Source organism: Maniola jurtina, chromosome 9 (genome assembly GCF_905333055.1).
Source record: "Maniola jurtina chromosome 9, ilManJurt1.1, whole genome shotgun sequence".
In the NCBI taxonomy this organism is placed as follows: Eukaryota; Metazoa; Arthropoda; class Insecta; order Lepidoptera; family Nymphalidae; genus Maniola; species Maniola jurtina.
In genome coordinates, this window is record NC_060037.1 from 5,342,711 (window position 1) to 5,365,416 (window position 22,706).

The 22,706-nt window shown below is 35.9% G+C and overlaps 3 protein-coding genes across 8 annotated transcripts; 2 read left to right on the top strand and 1 right to left on the bottom strand.

Annotated features, from left to right (window-relative positions):
• Positions 1 to 178: 178 nt before the first annotated feature.
• LOC123868462 (zinc finger BED domain-containing protein 4-like) lies at positions 179 to 2,119 on the bottom strand. Its single transcript, XM_045911003.1, has one exon. It carries the CDS (start codon positions 2,117 to 2,119, stop codon positions 179 to 181), a length of 1,941 nt encoding a protein of 646 aa, XP_045766959.1.
• A 2,786-nt stretch (positions 2,120 to 4,905) lies between these two features.
• LOC123868304 (nuclear receptor coactivator 5) lies at positions 4,906 to 22,147 on the top strand. Of its 3 annotated transcripts, none has more exons than XM_045910770.1 (8): positions 4,906 to 5,057; positions 5,151 to 5,424; positions 5,778 to 5,914; positions 6,867 to 7,012; positions 7,542 to 7,657; positions 9,097 to 9,296; positions 21,073 to 21,245; positions 21,888 to 22,147. In XM_045910770.1, exons 1-8 carry the CDS (start codon positions 5,051 to 5,053, stop codon positions 22,110 to 22,112), a joined length of 1,278 nt encoding a protein of 425 aa, XP_045766726.1. In that variant the 5' UTR covers positions 4,906 to 5,050; the 3' UTR covers positions 22,113 to 22,147. The 3 variants fall into 3 exon arrangements, with proteins under 3 accessions (XP_045766726.1, XP_045766725.1, XP_045766727.1); XM_045910769.1 differs by having other exon boundaries at positions 6,867 to 7,010; positions 7,537 to 7,657; XM_045910771.1 differs by having other exon boundaries at positions 5,784 to 5,914; positions 6,867 to 7,010; positions 7,537 to 7,657.
• Positions 15,661 to 20,434, top strand: LOC123868302. Of its 4 annotated transcripts, none has more exons than XM_045910763.1 (12): positions 15,661 to 15,848; positions 15,959 to 16,227; positions 16,349 to 16,738; positions 16,833 to 16,934; positions 17,083 to 17,187; positions 17,298 to 17,396; positions 17,499 to 17,594; positions 17,711 to 17,989; positions 18,100 to 18,228; positions 18,347 to 18,442; positions 18,666 to 18,785; positions 19,165 to 20,434. In XM_045910763.1, exons 3-12 carry the CDS (start codon positions 16,605 to 16,607, stop codon positions 19,484 to 19,486), a joined length of 1,482 nt encoding a protein of 493 aa, XP_045766719.1. In that variant the 5' UTR covers positions 15,661 to 15,848; positions 15,959 to 16,227; positions 16,349 to 16,604; the 3' UTR covers positions 19,487 to 20,434. The 4 variants fall into 4 exon arrangements, with proteins under 4 accessions (XP_045766719.1, XP_045766720.1, XP_045766721.1 ...); XM_045910764.1 differs by having other exon boundaries at positions 17,298 to 17,370; positions 17,572 to 17,594; XM_045910765.1 differs by lacking the exon at positions 18,666 to 18,785.
• Positions 22,148 to 22,706: the final 559 nt, after the last annotated feature.

A 22,706-nucleotide genomic window follows, 5' to 3' on the forward strand; every position in this document is an offset into this window, starting at 1 on the left:
CTTTTTCAACGTTTTCACTGTCTGTTTTGGCACTTTTATTTATACACTTTGTTTGTTTGTTTGGCTATTTACACACAGTTTTTAAGTTTTATAATATTACAAGTACAGTACACATTTACATTTTTTCTACACATTTAGTAGTTTTATTATTCTGTTTATTATTTATGTATAAACGAGTTTATGACTCTATCAAAAATCTTTTTGGATCTAGATTAACATTTAAATAAGTTAATTGGGCAACTTTGTATGTCTTCAATTGTGTGCGGCGGTTATTAATCGTGAGACCTGTCTTACTAAATATCCTCTCGCACGGAACTGACGTTGCCATTATGTTGCCATACTTGCGTAGAAGAATGGCAAGGTTGGGATAAATGTGCTGTTTAAGTTGCCACCATTGCAATGGACAGTTAAATTTCCCATTTTCATTGAACGTGGGTAATATGTCCTCTTTTAAATAGGAGTCCACTTCTTTGATGGCACACGACAAAGGTGTGCCTACTTGCTGCTGCTGCGTCCCAACAATATTGTTTAAAATCGTCCATGGTGAAAATTTATCCCTTACTGGGATGGATGCAGAGGTTGAAGTCGATTGTTGTGGTTGTTTTTCTCCATGTCGTCGCCTAATATCCGTTGCCAGTATTTCCTCCAGCACTTTCTTTGCTTTTGCTGCCTCACTTGTGTCTGAGAATACATTGGTTTTGTACCTTGGGTCTAATAATGTACATATCGAGAACGTGCCACTTCTCTCAACACCTTCAAATCTTTTATCCAAGCCTGTCCGAAGTACTGTAATTATATTATTTGTTGTAACAGTAAAGCCTTCCAGGAGCAGTTGGTCACAGGATTCCTTAAGACAGCGTGTCATGACTATAATGGTACTGGCTGTCATATAATCTTCACCACTCATAGCTTTCGTAGCTTCGTCAAAAGGTTTTAAAACCTTGCACAGTTCGTGAAATACTGTCCATTCCTCGAGAGTTAAAATTGGTAAATCTTTTTTAAGAACTGCAACAGTGGCACATATTTGATTTTCCAGTTCTACAAATCGCTGTAACATAGCAAATGTAGAGTTCCACCGGGTTGGTACTTCCTGTATCAAGCGCTTTGGTGTCACGTCCGGCTTTTCCTGTGATTGCGCTTTTAATAATTTTTCTAGCGCTGCTGTACTTGTTTTAAAATGACGGACTATAGTTTTAACTTTGTCCAAAGAAGCTTGGACTGAATTCAGGGCATCTTGCACTATTAAGTTCAACGTATGGCCATAGCAACCATAATGCTTCCACCCTATATCAGCTATGGCTTTTTTGACGTTGGGTGCGTTGTCACTAACAATAAAATTTATTTTATTTGTTAAATTCCACTCGTTGGTCGTTTCGAGCAATGCAGCTTGAATATTCGTACTGCTGTGCGTATCTTTAAACTCTGCACATTTTAGTAAAAATGTTTTAAGAACAAGATCTTTTGTTAGATAGTGCCCTGTAACAGCAATGTAAGCATCATTGACCCGAGACGTCCATAAGTCTGTTGTTAGAGATAGAAATTCAATATTGTTTATTTCTTCTTTTTTTCGTAAAACTGTTTGGTCGTATAATGTAGGAATTAGAATATTAGAGACAGTTTTTCGCGATGGTAAGTCGTATCCAGGTATGTGTCGGGCAAATTTTTTAAAAGCACGTTCCTCTACTAAAGAGAAAGGGTGATAACTATCTATAAATAAATCGGCAAGGTCATTGTCAATTTGTCTTTTTTTAGTCAGTGTTACTTTTTTTTTGCTAATTCCGTACCTATCAATGAGCTGTTGCGCAGCGCGGTATATGGGTATGGTACTTGCAGCAGTGGACGTAGAAGCTGAGGCAGCATCGGAGCTGGACGACGAGGGCTGAGGTTGCACATCGTCTGCGGGTTCCTGCCCACGACTTTGTTCTGGGGTCCTTGCCGTTGATTGCGCGGTACAAAGGCTTGTATACGCATTGAGGTGTTTTCGCCTCAGATGTGTTTTCAAATTCGCAGTTGAAGTTTTGAAGCTATAAACTTCACCACAACTGTTGCATTTCGCTTTTTTTTCGTTATCCAGTTTTTGAAAAAACTCCCACAAAGCACTAGAATTCAATCGAGACATTTTTATTTAGGTATAGTTTACTTAGAGACAATCCACAATTCCACACTAATTATATTTACATAACATCCTAACTATATTTACATAACATCAAAGAAACTTTACATTAAATTTACAAAAAAAGCACCAAAATAACATTTATTAATTTTTAGAAGAAAGTACTCAAAAAAATACAAGTCCAACGACGAACTAAAACAAACTAAGTTCTTTTATTTTACTTTTCAACAAATTGACGCTCGCTTCCTGGAATCGCAAGCCGTTGAAATTATTTACAAACAGAGATCACTTATTTTATTGTATTTGTCTAATGTCTATAGTCTTACGTATGAAAATTAAACGTACTTAAACTAGTACTGTTACGCTGTTTTGTTTTTTGTTGTATGCCACGGCATGTGCGCGTTCGGATTACTTCGGATTTTCGTGTCACCCGCTCTCGCTTACTCGGAAATCTGATCTGCTATCTCGCTCGACCGGCCGGTAGGCGCGATGCGAAAGAAATGTAACGCATTTACAAAATTACTACTCGAAAGAGAAACTAGTGATTCGGTTATATGCCGCGTATTCATATTATTGTGCGCGTGGTCACTCATGACCCAACCATCCCAGTAACGCATTTACAAAAATCACTACTTTTAATTTGAAGCGAAACTAGTGACTCGGTTACATGCCGCGTAACTAGTTAATGTATCTAGTGACGTGAAATAACGCCCACGTCTACTGGGAAGCCATATTGTTTATTGTTGTTGTCTCCAAAGGTTAATAAATTATGGGAATTGTGGTGATCCCAATTAATTCCTGTAAATATAGGACTCAGTGCTTTGCCGAAGGCTCAATTGTTGAACAGACACGTATGACAGAAGCACTTCGATAGACATCAGTTCGACAGTATGGGGTGGTATGGGTACCCGACGTACGCATGGTTATCTCTACTTGTTTACTGAAAAGGAAAATACTTCACGGAATTCCTGAGCTCATTAGGTAAGTTGATTTCATGTTAAAGATGCATTAAGCACTAGGTATTCCCTAACATAGTTTTTACTTTGTGCTTTCATACCATATTTCATGTGAATAAACTGTGTAAAATTCTTTTTTCAGCTGAACATGATTTCAGTGATCACAATTTTATTATGCTTTACAACCAACTTCAGATCAACAGAATTCAACATTCAGAAGATTCAACAGTATCCACTCAAAGTACAATAATAATAATTAGTGGTGAGTTAGTACAAAATTATCTGTCCTGTGCCTAGTAACTATTTTATTTATTCTTTGCTAACATTGCCTTAATTATGGCTAAAGTCTTATATGCAATACAAATATTGATGTGATGGTCTCCACGGAACCACTACTTTAACACTGTACTGATGTCCATACAGTAGATTTTATCCATACTTCCATACTAATATTATAAATGCGAAAGTGTGTCTGTCTGTCTGTCTGCTACCTTTTCATAGCCCAACAGTTTAACCTATATTGACGAAATTTGGTACAGAGTTAGCCTATATTCTGGGGATCAACATAGGCTACGTTTTATCCCAGAAAATCAAAGAGTTCCCACGGGATTCCATAAAACCCATCATCCTCTTAGCCGATTTGTATGAGATTTGGTACTGAGGTAGCTTGCATCTAGTAATTGACATAGGCAACTTTTTATCCCTAAAAATCAAACACTTCCCACTGGATCTTTAAAAATCCTCCTAGTCCTCTAGTTTTAGTTTAGTTTATAGCTGTATTTTTTAATCAATCGGTTATATTATTATTAGACCAATTTTAATATGTAGGTACCAACTATCAGTCGTCTCATTAAGAATCCATGTAGTTTTTCATACATAATTTCTTGTTTATATAATTTAATTTTTCATTAATAAAATAATATTATTCCTTTACAGCCAATTTGACAACCAAGTGCAGGTATTTTATTAAAAGAATAAAAGAAATGTTTATCAAAGAAAACAAGAAGCAAAGGCTATTTTCAGAAGGATCCTCAAAGATGACTTTTGGTAAATATATATAAAGTGTATAGATTAAGAAGCAAGAAATATAAAACTGAATTTGATAAGTTGTTTTATTTTACACCTAAATATATGCAAAAAAAATAAAATTATAGAGGTACCCCGTTTCAACGTTGTCATGGGACATCACTATGCTATCGATATCGACATCGACACAAGGTCGGATTGTGTCCCAACACTTTTTGCGACACTAGCGCTATGCGGCTACAACGGAACTAACCGTTAACTTTTGCACTGTCCTATCTGTCTTTAGACTGTATATAGTGATCTGTGAGCCAGAGACGTAAAGCCAGTTAAAAAAACCGAAGTAAACCAGATTCAAAAGAGTAAGAGCTCAGAGCCGTAAAGCCAGTTGAAAAAAAATCGAAGCGAAGTATCCACAGATGCAAAGAGTATAGTAGGTAATTCATGAGGTAATTAGTAATCACTAAAGTTTTCATCTTCGTCTGTGATGGCGTTTGCTGGCGCGCGTGCTGTGCTTGTTTGGAGTGTTTTTTTTTTTTTTGTTAAGAGTGGATGGTTTTTGTGTTAGTTGGTGTTTTTTGGTGGTGAAACTGACTGAGAAGCGCTCTAAAGGGGCACCGCGCGTATGTCGGCGGGCGCCGGCGCAGACGGAGTCCATACTTGTATAGATTCAATAACTTGAAAATAACTACAAACTTGACATTGGCTAATCAGAGTAAAGCCAGATTTAAAGAAAAAAAAAAAGTTTTCATAGAGAACTAGAGAAGATAGAATAGAGATTCTAGAAGCGTCAAAGCGTGTTGATTTTGATCGGTATCAGATTCGTGCTCTGTGATCGGTATTTTTTCATACATCCGAATTCCGAAAGCAAAGGATCCGAAATTCCTGGTTGTTTTAATTATTAAAAGTATTTATTTACAAATATATTGTTTAAGTGCAAACAGTATAGTTGTCAATCATGGCTGGTAAGTGTGAACTGGAATTTCTTTTATACGTTTTGTATCAAAGATCGGAGTTGTTTGCATATATATTATTGTTAAACACTATCTTCTTTTTAGACAAATTAACTCTCGATAAGCAGGCCATGAAAGATCGGGCTACGGCCCATCTTAGAATATACGTCGGCGGCCTAGCTGACGAAACGACGGTGGACGATGTTTATAATCATTTCATAGAATATGGTCAAATCGATGGCATACTAGTGAATAGGGTGTTCGGCTTCGTACAGTTCAATCAGGAGTCGAGTGCGAATGAAGCTATTGCTAAGGCCAACGGCAGTATGTTTCAAGGGAAGAAAATTACCGTGAGACCCGCAAATGTCAGTGGAGCGAAGTAAGCATCCCTACTAAAGTTACAAAATATAGCACAAAGTGTGTCTATTTTTGTTACTTTTCCATGGCAATACCATTAATCTTGACGAAATTTACCACGGAGATCGCTTGTATATTTTATATCCAGGAAAAATAAAAAGCCAATAGAATTACCTGCAACCCTAATCTCTATGGATGAAGTTACAGTCAATGTCTAAAATTTTATAATGCCTGACTATAAATTGAGTCTGGCTGATTTTGTGATTGATCATTTGACTGATTACAAAATCTGCTTATATAGATACACTCTGTAAATTTTCTTTTTATAGCTATATTTCTAAAGAATCGGTTTTCTTAAGTTTATGTCTTTTTAAGTGTAAGGCGAGAGACAGAAGTGGTGACAGTACATTCTGACATACCACCAGCTGTAGCACTCAGTGATAACATTCCTGGTGCGGAAGAAGTTGCAGATGAACCTTATGACAACTATGGCAATTATGTTGGAGACCAGAGTAAGTCTTGTGAAATTCAAATATAAGTTAGCCCTTGACTGCAATCTCACCTGGTGGTGAGTGATGATCCAGTCTAATATGGAAGTGGGCGAACTTGGAACAGATTCTACTAAACCTTTTGGTTCTGCATGGCATCATACCGGAATGCGAAATTGCTTGGCTGCACTGCTTTTGCTGGGGGGTGGTAACTAGCCACGGACAAAGCCTCCTACCGACCAAACCAGATGTTTAGAAATTATAATATTCCAAGTTTCCCCTACCAGGAATTGAACCCAAGACTTCCCACTAATAAGAACACAGTGCTCACCATTGCACCAGGGCAGTCAGCCCATTATAAACTACTAGCGACCGGCCCCGGCTTAGCACGGGTGGACACTAACACGAAAAATCCTATCTATTTTCCGGGATAAAATATAGCCTATACAGATTCTGAAGAATCCCTCTAAGTAATGGTAAAAGAAACTTTGAAATCGGTCCAGTAGTTTCTGAGCCTATTTAATACAAACATACAAAAATACAAAGGTTTCCTCTTTATAATATTAGTATAGATGGTTCTTATCAGTATTGGTAGTAGTGTTTCTCTCTGCATCATATGTATTCCTCATTGCTGAGTAATTCACATTAATTACTTCATGGTAAGAGGTTTTTGGAAATAATGTGGTAGGTTCCCAGATCCGACCACATAAAACTTGATCAAGAAAACAAGATTACAACTCAGATGACAGATGTTAGTGTTAATAACCAGGACCAAAGGCTCTAGGAGGCACAGAGGAAAATGCCTTTGGAACTTTCTGCTGTACATTTTTGAAGTGAAAACTTCTTTAGGCTCATTGGGCCATTTTGGGATGTAAAAACGAATCAAATGTCTGACACAAAAGACAGACAGCAAAGTGATCCTATAAGGGTTCCATTTTTTCCAAAAGTTTCCAAAAGTAAACAATAAAAATTGCAGGTTATGGTGATGAGTATGAAGAAACAGGACGGGACTACAACATGCGAGAGGGACAGCGCGGGGGGCCGCGGGGCCGGGGCCGCGGACGAGGCAGGGGCAGGGGGGCTGTGCCTGGAGGCTTCCGAGATCGTTCCCCAGTTAGAGGTATAATAACTTAAAAAAACCGGCCAAGTGCGAGCTAGACTCGCGCACTGAGGGTTCCGTACTCGGGTATTTTTTCTGGCATTTTGCACAATAAATCAAAAACTATTATTTAAGTTTCAAATGCTCATACTGCAAAATCTAATCTTTGCACTTATCACATGTATATGACACAACAGATATATTTTGATCATCATCATCATCACGAGCAACCCTCACTACAGAGCCGTAGAGATTCTGAGAGGAGACCCATGTCTCCTCTCAGAATGAGAAGAGGTTTGGCCATAATCTACCATGCCAGCTAAGTGTGAATTGGCAGACTTTACACACCTTATGGACATTATGGAGAACTCACAGGTGCACAGGTTTCCTCACGATGTTTTCCTTCAAAAAAGTGATATTTAATTACTTAAAACACACATTACCCCGAAAAGTTAGTGGTGAATGTCGGGATCGAACCCCCAACATAGACGTCTTAACCACTAGGCTGTCACAGCTTCCATATTTTGATCACTTTCATTTTTTTCAGGTAATAATGACTGGCCTGAGAAAAGAAGCTTTGATCGGTTTTCTCAACCAGAATACCCTCGAGCTTTGCCGGTGCCCGAGAAGAATGACTGCGAAATTATTGTTGTCTCTAAACAACTCACGTGAGTTATTTTTGATTATTTTGCGCATTGAGTTAGAGCTGTTCGACTTTGGATGAGTAAACCTGATACATCTAAATAATAGCCTTAGTTCAGACTGCATCTTTAGATAATGAGTGAGTGAGTTAAAAATAAGTGGTATAAATTTTATTTTGAAAAGCTGGTCTTTTGATTAATGAATTACAAATTTTAAATATTGCTATAGTATGACACAAAACGAAAAATATTGTTAAGTTTCACTTTTACTCAGTAAGTAAGACTCAGTTTTACAAAACCTCTACTCTCTCAAACTAAACTGACTGGTTCAAAAATTCAAAATTCAAAATATTTTTATTCAATTAAACTTTTACAAGTGCTTTTGAATCATCAAAATAATCTACCACTGGTTCGGAATGCCGTTCCTAACAAGAAGAACCAGCAAGAAAGGTCTAATGATTGCTATCTCTTTTATAATGCTCCCTGTGGAACTAATAATTTAGATCTAGATTTTGGTGATCAATCCTGTCAACAAACTGTTGTACAGTTTGACTGGATCCTAATGATTAAGTTTGTGAATAAAAAAATTTAAGGAATGTCTTTCTTAGATCCATTGTTCCATTCATTCGCTATTGTTCAGTTCATTTGCTATTCCTTCCTGCAGTGAGTATTATGAAAGAGATAGCAATAGTCTCGTTTTCTATTGTTACATTAATTACGTTTCCATAAAGTTAAATAATAGTAAGGACCCAAAAAGCATTGCAAAACAAAGTTTAATATTTAACTGTCTTTCCTTTATTTAAAGTTTTCAACGGACTACCAATAGTTGCTTATCACTAGTATTAGGTACACATTTCACTTTTAGACTAGTAACTTTTAATAATTTTAGAATAAGTAGTTCTTCCCACCTGGGTTATGTTGGTCCTAGAACACTAGTATGTCAAATTTATACACCAAGAGGCCTAACCAATAGATAAGGGATTTATTAAAACTGCCATACCCCTTTCATAGACACTTGTCCCACCGCCGACGAGGAAGCGACTAGTAATCGACAATTTTTTCGCTTTAGAAACATAATCGATCTATCATTTCGTGTCTGTAAAATAGATAGATATATTTGTAGTTGATTGCCGACTGTGCACAATGTCGTGAGAACTCTCGCAGCGACAAGAGCTATCGAAGAAAAAACTCGCTCAACGATTTTCTCTTGGCGTTTAAAACGCTGGCGCAGTTTGCGCGGCAATTAAATGTATGTCTCGACAACCGTTGCGCGGAATCGCCCGTTAACTCCCCAGTCAAAGCCCAGCAACAAAACTGTCCGAACTACAACAATTTCTCGTTGCTCGCCAACTCGTTTCTAGTTTTTAGCTCGTGTCGTTGTTGGCGGTCGGACAAGTGCCGACTGATCGTTAGGTGCGATCGCAGTCAAGGTCTAGCTTGTGACAGAACAAAAAATCGTCTTCCAGGGAATATGCTGAGTATATAGAAGGTCGTCTCAAAAGGTTGGGTATAGTCGTGGATTTACTGTTCCCGATGGAGGACGTCCCTATCGGCAAAGTGCTGGGCAACATCGCTTCCCGAGGCTGCCTGTACGCCATACTCGTGATGCCGCTGAACCAAGAGAATAGATCACTGACGCTTACGATACTCCATGGATTACCGCAAGGTAGATAGACTGGGGTCGATTCTGATGTCTTTCTCTGAGCTAAATTTAGGGTATCTGCATCTTTTTCTTTTTGATGTTGCTAGAACAGGACGGAAAGTTAATTTAAATTAAATTAGAATTTTAGTGAGACTACAAATTTAAACTCTGCTTACGACTGACACTGAAAGTCACGAATTTAGTTTTAAATAAAAGTCTGTACTTTTCTTATCACATTTTGGTAAGAAAAAGATGTGAATACTCCTACATTTAGCTGCCATCAGAATCAGTGCCATTGTTTTTTGTGTGACAAAAATTTATGTCATCTGTCCACCTGGTGACGGATCTGTCAACGCGACGCTTTCTGGGAGGTCGCCATTCGCCATTCTAGCACCTTAGAACCCCTAATGTCTATTTGTTTTTCGAACTGTGTGCCCTGCCCATTGCCACTTCAGCTTCGCAACCCGTTGAGATATGTCGTTGAGGTAGGTAGACGGACGACACCAAACGAGTCGTATGGAGCCGCTGCATTTGGCGATGTAACACTGTGGATGTGGAAGTCCCTACCAGAGACTAATGTCCAGCTGTGGACGTCTCGGTTGACGATTATGATGATGTTGTGATAAAAATAAATAATGTTCTGCGGCCAGTCTAAACGGAAACTAGCTAATTATATGTGCGCAAACAGAACATACTCTGTTCTCTTACTATCGTAGTCCAGTTGGACGACATGAACGGAGAGAGATCAGACGCAGGACTAATCCAGAATACGAAAAAGGTTAGATATAGTTGTTATGGATCTGCCTATATTTATACCCTGTGGTGGCACTATTCCCGAAGTTTGGGGTTTCATTGGAGCGCCTAAACCTTACTATCCAATGTGCGCGGGCACAGTGAAATTTTTTTTTATCATTTCATCATACCTCTCATCTCTCCGCCTTGTTACAAACACTCACTATGTATTTGAATTATTACTTATTAAGTGAAACCTATGTTGACGATGCTGTGAATTTGGATTTGATAATGCTTCTGGATTTGTCTCCACCGAAACAGTAAATATAAAAGGTATGTAAGATGTTTCAGTATATTTCCATATATGAAATATTAGGAACTAAACTGATGGCAGAGCCTAGCTTCAAATAGGTTTGCCACTCTGATTTGTGCTACTTTTGGTTCTCTGTATAAACGAAATGCTTCAAAAGTAAATGGTTTTTATGTAATGGTTTTTGGGTCCTGAATTTCCATGCCAGGAGTAAAAATACGATCTGACATACAACTAAGTTGTAAAGCCAAGACTAATCTATATATTTATAAAAAAAATAATTAACTCGCGTTGTTTGACTGAAAAGTAAAATATGAAACAACTGTCTCAGATGTGACAATTTGATCAGACTGACTTGATTCAATTCAGACAGATATATGATTTGACTTAAGAGTTGTTTATGATTCCGGACGTAAACCAAAAGTCGACTTCAGTGTTCAAAAGAAAGTGTTTTTGAAATATCAACACATTCTGAAAAATAAAAATAAAATTAAAAAAACTAACCCTATATTTGAAACTATCTCTTTTTTTATACTTTTTTATATTATCTAAGAAATTATAAGGAAATCTTTGGATGTGAAGTTGAGTATAAAGTTGATGTTGATGAAACAAACCAAATCACGGAAATAAACGAAAACGGGTAATACAATCTATGTACAGTGGTAGCTTGAGAGCTTTTTACTTTCTTCTAATTTTATACAAAATAATTAAAATATGTCTTTCATAAATATCATTTAATTCCTATTATATATTTTTTTCAGGATTAAACGTCACGGACGTAAACCAAAAGTTGACTTCAATGTTCAAAAGAAAGTGTTTTTGAAATATCAACACATTCTAAAAAATAAAAATTTTTTTTTTTTTTTTTTTTTTTTTTTTTTTTTATAACCATAAAGTACTGACAGCAGTACTTTATTAAGATTACAATCTAGCCTACGAGTAAAGCTAATAAGTAATATTATGTTAACCTAAACTTATAAAAGTACTTATATCTAAGAGTCCGTCCATTGACATATTTCTTAGTTTATCGTTAGTTATTATTTTATGACACTTTGTTCTTGTGTTCATTATATTGCACTAGCATTAAATTTTCACTTTGTTCTTTCTTGTGTTCTTTACACTGCACTAACACTATAACTACACTAGCTCAAAAGGCTTAGTCCTTTTAAGTCTACGTTTTAGGTCTGTGTTGTCGAGGAGCTGGATAGCCTCGACGTTCACATGTTGATGGAGCCTGCGTTCGTGGGATTTAGCATGTTTGCTAATAACTGAGTCCACGAAGTCCATTTGAAGATCGCGATGAATGTCTTCATTTCTGACGTACCAGGGTGCATTGATGATACCCCTGAGTACTTTATTTTGGAATCGCTGTATTATTTGAATGTTGCTTTTTCTGGTACATCCCCACAACTGGATACCATAAGTCCACACTGGCATTAGGACCTGTTTATACAAGAGTTTCTTATTTTGTGTTGATAGTAAAGAGTTTCTACCTATGAGCCAGTACAATTTTTTGTACCTTATCTCTAGGTCTTCTTTTTTCTTCTTGACATGAGCTTTCCAGCGTAGCTTGCTGTCAAGAGTCATTCCAAGATATTTTGCCGTATTAGCATAAGGTATCTTTTGTTGGTCAATATAGATAGGGTGATAGTTCGGTTTTTTATTTGTAAAATCAATATGGGTAGACTTGGAATCGTTCAATTTTATTCGCCATTTTTTCGTCCATTTGTTGAGTTCATTTAATGCTGATTGTACTTTTCCCGCCGCCTCCTGATGAGTATTACCCACAGCTATGATGGCAGTGTCATCGGCAAAAGTAGCGATGGTATTATGATCAGGTTGTGGAAGATCACAGGTATACAGGAGATACAGGACAGGTCCTAGAACGCTTCCTTGAGGTACTCCAGCTTTGATCTCCTTGAGTTTGGAGTAGGCTTCCTCTTGCCTCACTCTAAATACTCTATCGGATATATAAGATTCAAGTATGTTTGCGAATGGTTGAGGGAGTAATACTTTAAGTTTGTGAACAAGACCTTCATGCCAGACTTTATCAAAGGCTTGTGCTACATCGAGAAATACGGATGAACAAACTTTCTTTTCTTCTAGTGTTCTTTCAATTATATTCGTTATTCTGTGAACTTGATCGATCGTCGAGTGCTTTTCCCTGAATCCGAACTGATGGTCGGGAATCAGATTTTTTTCATCCAATATAGGTTTTAATCTGCTGAGTAGTAGCTTTTCAAAAAGTTTTGAGATAATTGGTAGCAGAGAAATTGGTCTGTATGATGTAACCTCATTTGGTGGTTTTCCTGGTTTGGCGATCATAATTACTTCTGCAACTTTCCACAAGTCAGGGACGTGCTTCATTCTAAATGCTGCATTAATCAGCGTCGTTAATTTAACGATTCCTTTTTTTGGAAGGTTTCGCAAGATTTCTGTAGTAATTAGATCATATCCTGGAGCTTTTTTCAGGTTCAATTTATTAATTATATTAAGTATTTCTTTAGGGGTGACTAGTTTAATGGGAGTGTTTTCTTGACTTGTTTCAATTGTAGTAAAGTCAGTGTGTTCTCCTTCGTTTGGTTGAAATATTTTTTCTAGATATTCTGCAAATCTTTTAGCTTTTTGCTCACTATTTCTTGCCCACATTCCATTTTCTTCCTTGATTGGAGGAATATGCAAACATGGTCTTTTTAAATTCCTAGTGGCTTTCCAAAGTGAATAGTCGGTGCTCCGTTCGCTTGTAAGGCTTTGAAGATAACTGTAGGTTGACGAATTGTTAAAGTTTTTTATTTGTTTCTTTAGAGCCTTAGTCAAGTTATTCAACACCCTTTTATCAAGGGGAGATCTCGAATGATGCCACTTTTTTCTCTGTTTTCTCTTTTCAATGATGAGTTCAAGGATATTTTTGGGATAAGCAACCAGTCCTTGGGGCTTTTTTCTAAGCTTTGGTGTATTATTCCAAGCAGCCAGCTGAATATCTAACACAAACTTTCTTACTTCTTCGTTTAGTTGTTCCGAGCTTTTAAGCGGCACATTTAAGTTAATATTATTAGTCAGATCCATTTTGAAGCTGTCCCAGTCTGTATTTTTGTTTACAAGTACAGGATAAGGTTCTTTATATATGATTATATCACTTAGCGTTAAGAGGATAGGAGAATGGTCTGAATTCATGTCGAACATTTCATCAATGTCTAGGTATTTTGATGATATGTTTTTATAAATAAAGAAATCAATTAGGTCTGGAATTTTCATCGCATCTGTTGGCCAGTAGGTAGGCTTACCTGTACTTATTACATCGCATTTTTGATCTTTAATAGCACTTAAGAGTTCTCTACCTTTTGTAGTAGTCAATCTAGAACCCCAATAAGTATTTTTCGCATTAAAGTCGCCTCCAATAATAAATCTATTTCCAATTTTCTCGAGGAAGTTGACATAATATTCTTTTGATATTGAATGCCTTGGAGGGCTATATATGGCTACTACGGAAAATTCGTATCTTGTAGTTTTGACCTTTACAGTTACTGCCTGAATTTCTTGTTCCTCAAATTTGTATTCTTGATAATGAAACAAATTTTCTTTAATTATGACGGCACTGCCACCTCTTGCTGTGTTATTTGGGTGTATGGCATGGTACACTTTATAACCGTTAAATTTAATAAATGATTGCTTGGTAAAATGTGTCTCAGATATTAGACAGATATCAATCTTTTGTGTATCTAGGACTACTTGTAGTTCTTGTTGATGTTGTAGTAGTCCGTTTGAGTTCCATGCAAATATTTTAAGCATATTATTCATTTTTTCAGCTTATTGGTAGCCTTATTAGCACCACCTTCAAGTTTTTTCAATCGCTCGTCGAACGAGGACATGTATTTAAGAATTTCATCCAGTTTGCTTTCCACTTTTATTTGGGGCATTTGAGTGCTTGGCAAATTTTTAGAAACTTTTTGGGCATAAGTTTGGTGTTCACTTTTGTTCGTGTCTTCCTTAGTCTTATTTACATGAGGATCAGTAGATTTCTCAGGTTTCGATGAACGCTGAGGATAGGATGTAGATGATTTTTTAAGATTCTTATTTTTTAGAATCTGCATTTCTTTGGCAACCATACAACCTCGATAGTTAGCGGGGTGCGCTTCACCGCAGTGTAAGCATTTTGGTTTTTCTTCTGCTGGCTTGGAGCAGTCTCGTGTCAGATGTTTTCCTGTACATTTTACACACCTAGCCTCCCTGGCGCAGTATTTCTGCGTGTGGCCATAGGCTTGACATTTTTTGCACTGTGGTACCAGTTTTGATGTTTTTATAGGATGAATTTCAACTTTACACCCTAGGATGTATTTGATGTCGTAAATTTTATTTATATCTTCTACATTATTAAATGTTAGAGTAAACATATTAAGCGGCTCTTTATTCTGCCATCTTAGTTTGTTAACTGCATTTTCTATTTTGTACCCTTTGCTTTGGAGGTCTTCAATTATTCTTTTGGGCTGGCATGAGGCAGGCAATTTTTTAGCCATGACACGAATAGGTCTTTCTTGTTTATTCTCATAGGAATGCCACAAAAACTGATTTTGAGATAAAACTTTTGTCAAGTTTCGGTAGGCATCCTCATTTTTAGCGTTTATTTTGACATTCTTTGCGTTCATCATTTTTAATGTAAAATCTGATGAGGCTTCTGGAAGATTTCCAGAGAGTAAGTCAAAAAAGGTTTGATAGTTTTCCACGCCGGACACCATTATAGGTGGGGGTAGTGGTACTTTCTTAGTTTTCTTCTTTTCATTTTTGCGCGTTGCTGTATTTGATGTTTCGAATTCTCTACTCTGCGACAGAATGGGTGACGTGCTTAGTTTCCTCTTTTTCCTACTCTTTACTCTTATCCATTCTGTTTCTTGCGCAAGTTCTTCTTCGTCCGTATGATATTGAACTGATGGATCAGAACTTTCCTTGTTTTCGGTAGTATCCATCGGGTCGTTATTCTTATTAGATAAGAGCTTTATTTGTTTCTGAAGATCCAAAATTTGCTGCTCCATTTTTTTAATTATAATTTGAAGTTTCTCATTTTCTGCTTTTTTTTCTGAAAATGCTTTAAAAAGCAAATGCTCAGTTTCCGTTCTTAATTCTATTTTTGTATCGGCCATAGTTGGAGGAACCGAGTAGTATAGCGTTGATTATATTATTTGCTATTACAATAAACCTGACGCGACGAAACGCGGAACTAGGTCATTGTGCCTCACGTACGACCGGCGCGGGCGGCGCGGGCGCGGTCGGATCGCGGCGTCAGCAGTTTTCGCTGTTATTGCGGTAAAACACGGTCGATTCGAATGAAAACTAGGCACTGACTGCCTGAAAAATAAAAATAATATTAAAAAAACTAACCCTATATTTGAAACTATCTCTAACGAATTAGATAATGCTCTGTCCCCATGTACACTCTTTTTATACTATATAAGAAATTATAAGGAAATCTTTGGATGTGAAGTTGAGCATGAAGTTGATGTTGATGAAACCAACCAAATCACGGAAAGAAACGAAATCGGGTAATACAATCTATGTACAGTGGTAGCTTTAGAGCTTTTTATTTTCTTCTAATTTTATACAAAATAATTAAAATATGTCTTTAATAAATATAATTTTAAATAAATTTCAGAATGAATCGTCCCGGACCTAAACCAAAAGTCGACTTCAATGTTCAAAAGGAAGTGTTTTTGAAATATCAACATATTCTGAAAAATAAAAATAATATTAAACAGGATAACCCTATATTTGAAACTATCTCTAACGAATTAGATCATGCTCTGTCCCCCTCTACACTTTTTTATATTATATAAGAAACTATAAGGAAATATTTGGATGTGAACTTGAGTATGAAGTTGATGTTGATGAAACCAACCAAATCACGGAAAGAAACGAAAACGGGTAATACAATCTATGTACAGTGGTAGCTTTAGAGCTTTTTATTTTCTTCTAATTTTATACAAAATAATTAAAATATGTCTTTCATAAATATCATTTAATTCCTATTATATATTTTTTTCAGGATTAAACGTCACGGACGTAAACCAAAAGTTGACTTCAATGTTCAAAAGAAAGTGTTTTTGAAATATCAACACATTCTAAAAAATAAAAATAATATTAAAAGGTATAATCCTATATTTGAAACTATCTCTAACGAATTAGACAGCGCTCTGTCCCCATCTACACTCTTTTTATACTATACAAGAAATTATAAGGAAATCTTTGGATGTGATGAAGTTGAGCATGAAGAATCTGTTGATATTGAAGAAACCAACCAAATGACCGAAAGAAAAGAAAACAGTAAAATCTTTGGATGCGAAGTTAAACACAAACAACCGGTTGATATTGATAAAATCATGAAAGAGGTTACCCTTCGCCTCCGTGGTGTCGCATCAAGTGTAGAAAAAAATAGGTAATATGAATTGTGTATAACTTTCTTTTCTAATTCTTTACAAAGTAATTAAACATCTTTCGAAAAAGAATTTAAAATAAAACGATTTTTTCAGGACAATCCCTGATAGTAAAATCTTTGATTGTGAAGTTCAACATGTAAAAGCGGTTGACGATGACGTCATACAAAACAGCTCCGAACGAGTAGAAGAAATTAGGTAATACGATCTGCGTTAAGTAAATATTCTTTATTGTACACCTTTACATACAGATGTAATTATAAACATATTATACCATACAACTAAACATAACATAAAAATAAACGTCTTTTGAGAATATAATTTAAAAATACAACTATTTTTCCAGAACGATTCCTGATAGAGAAGTCTCTGATTGTGAAATTCAACATATCAAACCGGATGATGATGATGAAGTATTACAAAGCAGCTCCATAAGAGTAGAAAACCATAGGTAATCTGAACTACATACAGTAATAGTTACCAAAACTTTTTATTTTCTTATGATTCTATACAAAATAATTAAATGTCTGTTGAAAATAAATTATTTGAATTTTTTTTCAGGACAGTTGCTAATGGAGAAATCTCAGAACGTAAAGTTGAACCAGTTGATGTAAATGAAGTAATCCAAAGTAGCTCGAAAGAAAGAGTAGGAAAAAATAGGTAAGTAATACGAAATGCATACAGTGATAGTTACTAAAACTTTTCTTTTCTTCTTACAAAATAATTAAATGACTTGAAAATAAATTATTTAATTTTTTTCAGGACGATTGCTAATAAAGAAATCTCAGAACGTGAAGTTAAGCCGGTTGATGCTGATGAAATAATCCAAAGTAGTTCGAAAAGAGTAAAACAAATTGGGTAATACTAACTGCGTACCGAAGCATTTATCGCAAAACTACTTATTTTCTTGTAATTCTCTACAAACTATTTTTATAAATGGCTGCCAAAAATATAATTTAAATTTTTATTTCCAGGCAGGCACGCCGTGGACGTAAACCAAAAATCGACTTCAATATTCAAAAAAAAGTTTTTCTTAAACATTTCCTCATATTGAGTAATAAAAATAATATGAAACGTAGTAATCCTGTATTTAAAGCTATCGCCGAAGAACTAGATAATGTTTTATCCCCATCGAAACTCTTTACATCCTATATGAGAAATTATAGAGAAATCTTTGAATGTGAAGTTCAACAAGTAAAGCAGGTCGACGATGATATCATACAAAGCAGCTCCGAAAGAATAGACACAATTAGGTAATACAATCTGCGTAGTGGTAGGTTTACCTTACAACTTTTTTTCTAATTCTCTAAAAATAAAAAAAACTTTTTTGAAAACATAATTTAAAATACAATTATTTTTCCAGGATGATACCTGATCGAGGAATCCTTGATTGTGAAATGCAAGATGTAGTACCGGTTGATGATAATGAAATAGTACAAAGCAGTAGTAACAGTAGTAGCTGTGGTAGCTCCAAAAGAGAAGAAAAAAATAGGTAATGCGAACTGCGTACAGTGGTAGTTACCAAAACTATTTCTTTTCTTCTGATTCCATACAAAATAATAATCAAATGTCTTTTGAAAATAAATTATTTAAATATATATTTTTTTCAGGACGACTGCTAATAAAAAAATCTCAGAATGTAAAGTTGAACCAGTTGATGTTGATGAAATAGTCCAAAGTAGCTCCAAAAGAGTAAAACAAATTGGGTAATACTATCTGCCTACTGAAGCAGTTATCTCAAAACGTCTTATTTTCTTGTAGTTCTCTGCAAACTAATTTTTAATCATCCAGGACGATTCGCCTTGGACGTAAACCAAAAATAGACTTTTATGTTCAAAAACATTTCCATATTTCTGAAACATTTCCACAAAATAGTAATAATCCTGTATTTAAAACTATAATAAAATTTCAATACAATTATTTTTCCAGGATGATACCTGTTCGAGAAATCCTTGGTTGCGAAATTCAAGATGTAGAACCGGTTAATGATAATAAAGTATTACAAAGCAGTAGTAGCTATGGTAGCTCCGAAAGAGTAGAAAAAAATAGGTAATACAAACTGCATCGAGTGGAAGTTACCCAAACTATTCGTTTTCTTCTGATTCTATCCAAAATGATGATTAATAGCTCGATCACACAGGCTGCGTAAGCGTAGACGTAGCGCGTACCATTGCGTTGTAATGTATGGACCTGTATGAAACATGGCACACCGCTTGCGCTTTAGCGTAGACGTAAGCGTTACCTGGTCTGTTCGGGGTTTACGCGCAGCACTGCGCACGTGTCACGTGTACGTGCTTGGTGTAAATCGGCTTTAAATGTCTTTGAAAACCAATTATTATTATTTGAATTAATATTTTCATAATTTTAGAAACGGCTGCCGAAAATCTAATTTGAATTTTTATTTAAATTTAATCTAATTTAATTCCAGGATGATTCGCCTTGGACGTAAACCAAAAGTGGACTTCTATGTTCAAAAGAAAATGTTTCTGAAACATTGCCACATATTGAAAAATAAAAATAATATTAAACGAAGTAATCCTGTATTTAAAACTATCGCCGAAGAACTAGATAATGCTATCTCCCCACTGGAACTCTTTACATCCTATCTGAGAAATTATAGAGAAATATTTGGATGTGAAGTTGAGCACAAACAATCGATCGATGTTGATAAAATCATGAAAGAAGTAACACATCGTCTCCTACTTGCCGCGTCCGCGTCAGCCAGTAACATATCGTCTTCAACCCTGTAAATTATAAATATAACTTACAATAACTGGACTCATGTGATTATTTGAAGTAAGCTCTACTAGTTTAAGTCTGGGGTCCTTTTTCAAAGGGTCTTTGATCGCGACGCGGCGCGAATGAGGTTGTGACCCGCACGGACCACTGTGAAGGCGGCGCTGAGGTCATTAGTTATGTTTATAATGAATATCACTCAGTATAGTTTAAGCACATGTAAATTATCATGATTAATGGCCCATTTTTCAATCGTCAAATAACTTTTATCTGAGGAATGACGTATTGACAGATTTCCTACACAAAAACTGTCAAACCCTCATTATTCCTTAGATAAAAGTTATTTGACGATTGAAAAATCGGCCCTTAAGTAATCTTTTAAGAAAACAGTATTTTAATTAATTATATGATCGAAAACAAAATGTTGTCATTAAATTACTACAATAAGTGGATTTTGGTTTTAATTATATAATTGTTATACGTATATTATACGTCGTTATAATATTAGCTAAAATTATTGATCAATCTATCTATGAATCAATGTATCTGTAGATAGGTAATCTGTAATCTGTCGATAAAAAACTTAGCAATGTTGTTCCTTGTCAACAACTGTATGTTCTCGTATGGCATATAAAAACGTTGTTATAGTAATGTGTCGGTCGATTTTGCTTGTAAATTTTTATTTTAGATTTTCAATTTTTTTGTTAAAGTTAATCATCATTTTTTTCTCTTTTCTAAATCCATGGTATAATACGATCGAGGGTAGTTGCATAAATTAAATTGTGATAGATCCCTGGTATAGTGTGATTTCGACCGTAGAAGCGGCCAAGCTCCAATGGAACACTACTTTAGTTTATAATTGATTCTTCATTGCAGAAAAATCATTCCCATCGATGGACAAGTTTTTACATATTATAAGTTTGTAATAGGTTTTAAAATGATTATTAAAATATTTCTGTATATCTCTTTAGTTGTATTTCTGTTGAATTCCATTATGTAATTTAGGCTACGGTGTGACTGGCGTATATATAAAATTTCTTAAAATAAAAAAAATGAGGTCTGTTGCGTTAACGGTGTGGAGACATGATGTTTTTTGGAGTCCGGAGTTGAAAGAAGCGAATTCTGATCGCCTCCGTGGAGAAGTTTGCTTCGTCAAGGCGTACATAGAGCTGAATAGCTCGTTTCAGGTAAAAAGCTTTGGACTACATTAGGGGTTGTATGCACAAAGATTTACTGAAGAACCAATCGCGCGGCACCATTGATACCCGTGCCAAATAAATATATAGATATATTTTTTATTTATATATTATTACTTATTGATTTATATCATAGTGTAAAATTTTAGTAGGTACCTATCTAGTTCAGCATTATCAAAATTTAATTTTCCCACATTTTAGGGCTGCTGGAAGAAATCTCTCATAGAGTCATTTTTCCTTTGTGCACTTCTCATTGTAGATGTGTACATGTTATAGTTTTAAGTTAATGGTAAACGAATAAATAAATCGATAAATCATCCACTGTGCAGATCCAGTTCAAAGCTACTTTCTGTCCCCAACTGTAATGCTTCTATGAGACGATGATAAATAATGTATCTCCACAGAACACCGTAACATACCACTAGAAGACGCCCTGCAGCTGATGTCCCGAAACTTCCAAGAAGTCAAACGCGGCGGACCCTCGGGAAGGGAAGCCGTGTACGCTCTGTTGGGGCAGCTGGCCGACGGTCGCAGTCTCACTGTGCTACAGTACGATAAGGTCATGGAATACTTGCAGGTAAGATACATTTCAAGTGCGAATCGGACTTGCACACGGAGGGTTCCGTAATCTGTACCATCTTCCAAGATATAAAATTTAGCAATATTGTAATTTATTGAGTTTACTACTTTTAATAACCTGAATGTACTTTTATTGTACACCACAAAATTTTAACGCCTAACTATCGTGAGGGATTTCCATTATAAATAGGTATAGATTGTTACGACTATACCTACTCACGTATTTAGTCGACGTAAGCAAGACTAGTTTCGAGCCCACCGGGGTCTTCTTTCATAGGCTGCTAAATTTATATCTTGCACGATGGTACGTATTACGGAACCGTCCAATATTATTTTCGTTCATTCAAGATATAACATTATTTACTTTGTGATGTGAATGACGGTCATTTTGAATTTTTTTATTATTTGTTGTTAGTGCCAAAAAATACACACTGAATATTTCAACTCTCTACCCATTACGAGTTCATGAAATACAGCCCGCTGCCCAACAGGCTAACGAACAGCGAAGGCTCAGTAATAGGGTCCCATTGGCACCCTTTCGATACGCGACCCTAAAAATCACCCTCAACTGGCTAGGATATGAACAAATTGAAGACAAAAATTGTTGTGATGATTGTAAGAATTTTATTTTTGTTCTCAGGAGCGTCGAGATCAGCAAGTCAAACTGGAGCTAGGCGAACCATTGACCTCAACGGCTCCAGCCACCAAAACCCAAGTGGACTTGCAACAGAGAATACTGAGCATCCTCAATGACAAGAAAGCGGCATCCAAGGCCGAGCCCCCCAAACCAGAGCCTCAAAACAAACTCCTGAATGACCCCACTGTTAGAAAAGCTTTAGATTCCATATTACAAAAATTTGTATAAGCTCCATCTTTTTAAAATATAAATTACCTTTTAGAGTTTCGTATTTGATTAATATAATTATTTACCCTTTCTTCGGTCTTACTAAGCTTAAGGCACTTGTCCCACCACCGACGAGAAAGCAACTAGCTATCGAATATTTACTCGCCCAGAAAACGTCAATCGATTGTGTCCACAAAATATAAGAATATATTAATAGGTGCTCGCCGACAGTGCACACTGCCGACGAGAAATCTCCACTAGTTAGTCGCAAAAAGCTAGCTTGCTCAGCGACACTCTTTTGGCGATCAAAACACTCGCGCAGATTAAGCAGGGAATAATAGTAAGACGGACGATTACTCTCCAGCTCGTATCTAGTTACTCGCCAACTCGTTTCTAGTTTTTAGCTCAATTCGTTTGCAGAGTACGAAAATATTTAATGGTTAAAAAATACCTATGATTTTATATTGATACTATGTAGGTATGGAGCAGATGGTTTATTTTTTATTTTTTCATGTTATGATTTAGTTTTAAGAAAAGTTTGTGCTTATAAAATCTGATAGCGTTCGAGGGCTTAAAATTCATTTCTCATGTAGATTTTCTTATTGTTTGATAAGA

Excerpts from the sequence above, each read along its gene's own strand:
- LOC123868462 (XM_045911003.1), bottom strand. The coding sequence starts at position 2,119 with ATGTCTCGATTGAATTCTAGTGCTTTGTGGGAGTTTTTTCAAAAACTG.
- LOC123868302 (XM_045910763.1), top strand. The coding sequence starts at position 16,605 with ATGACCGAAAGAAAAGAAAACAGTAAAATCTTTGGATGCGAAGTTAAA. Across the intron at positions 16,935-17,082 it reads GAACGAGTAGAAGAAATTAG|AACGATTCCTGATAGAGAAG; the intron begins GTAATACGATCT and ends CTATTTTTCCAG. Across the intron at positions 17,188-17,297 it reads ATAAGAGTAGAAAACCATAG|GACAGTTGCTAATGGAGAAA; the intron begins GTAATCTGAACT and ends ATTTTTTTTCAG.
- LOC123868304 (XM_045910769.1), top strand. Across the intron at positions 5,425-5,777 it reads GCAAATGTCAGTGGAGCGAA|TGTAAGGCGAGAGACAGAAG; the intron begins GTAAGCATCCCT and ends TGTCTTTTTAAG. Across the intron at positions 9,297-21,072 it reads ACTCCATGGATTACCGCAAG|AACACCGTAACATACCACTA; the intron begins GTAGATAGACTG and ends GTATCTCCACAG.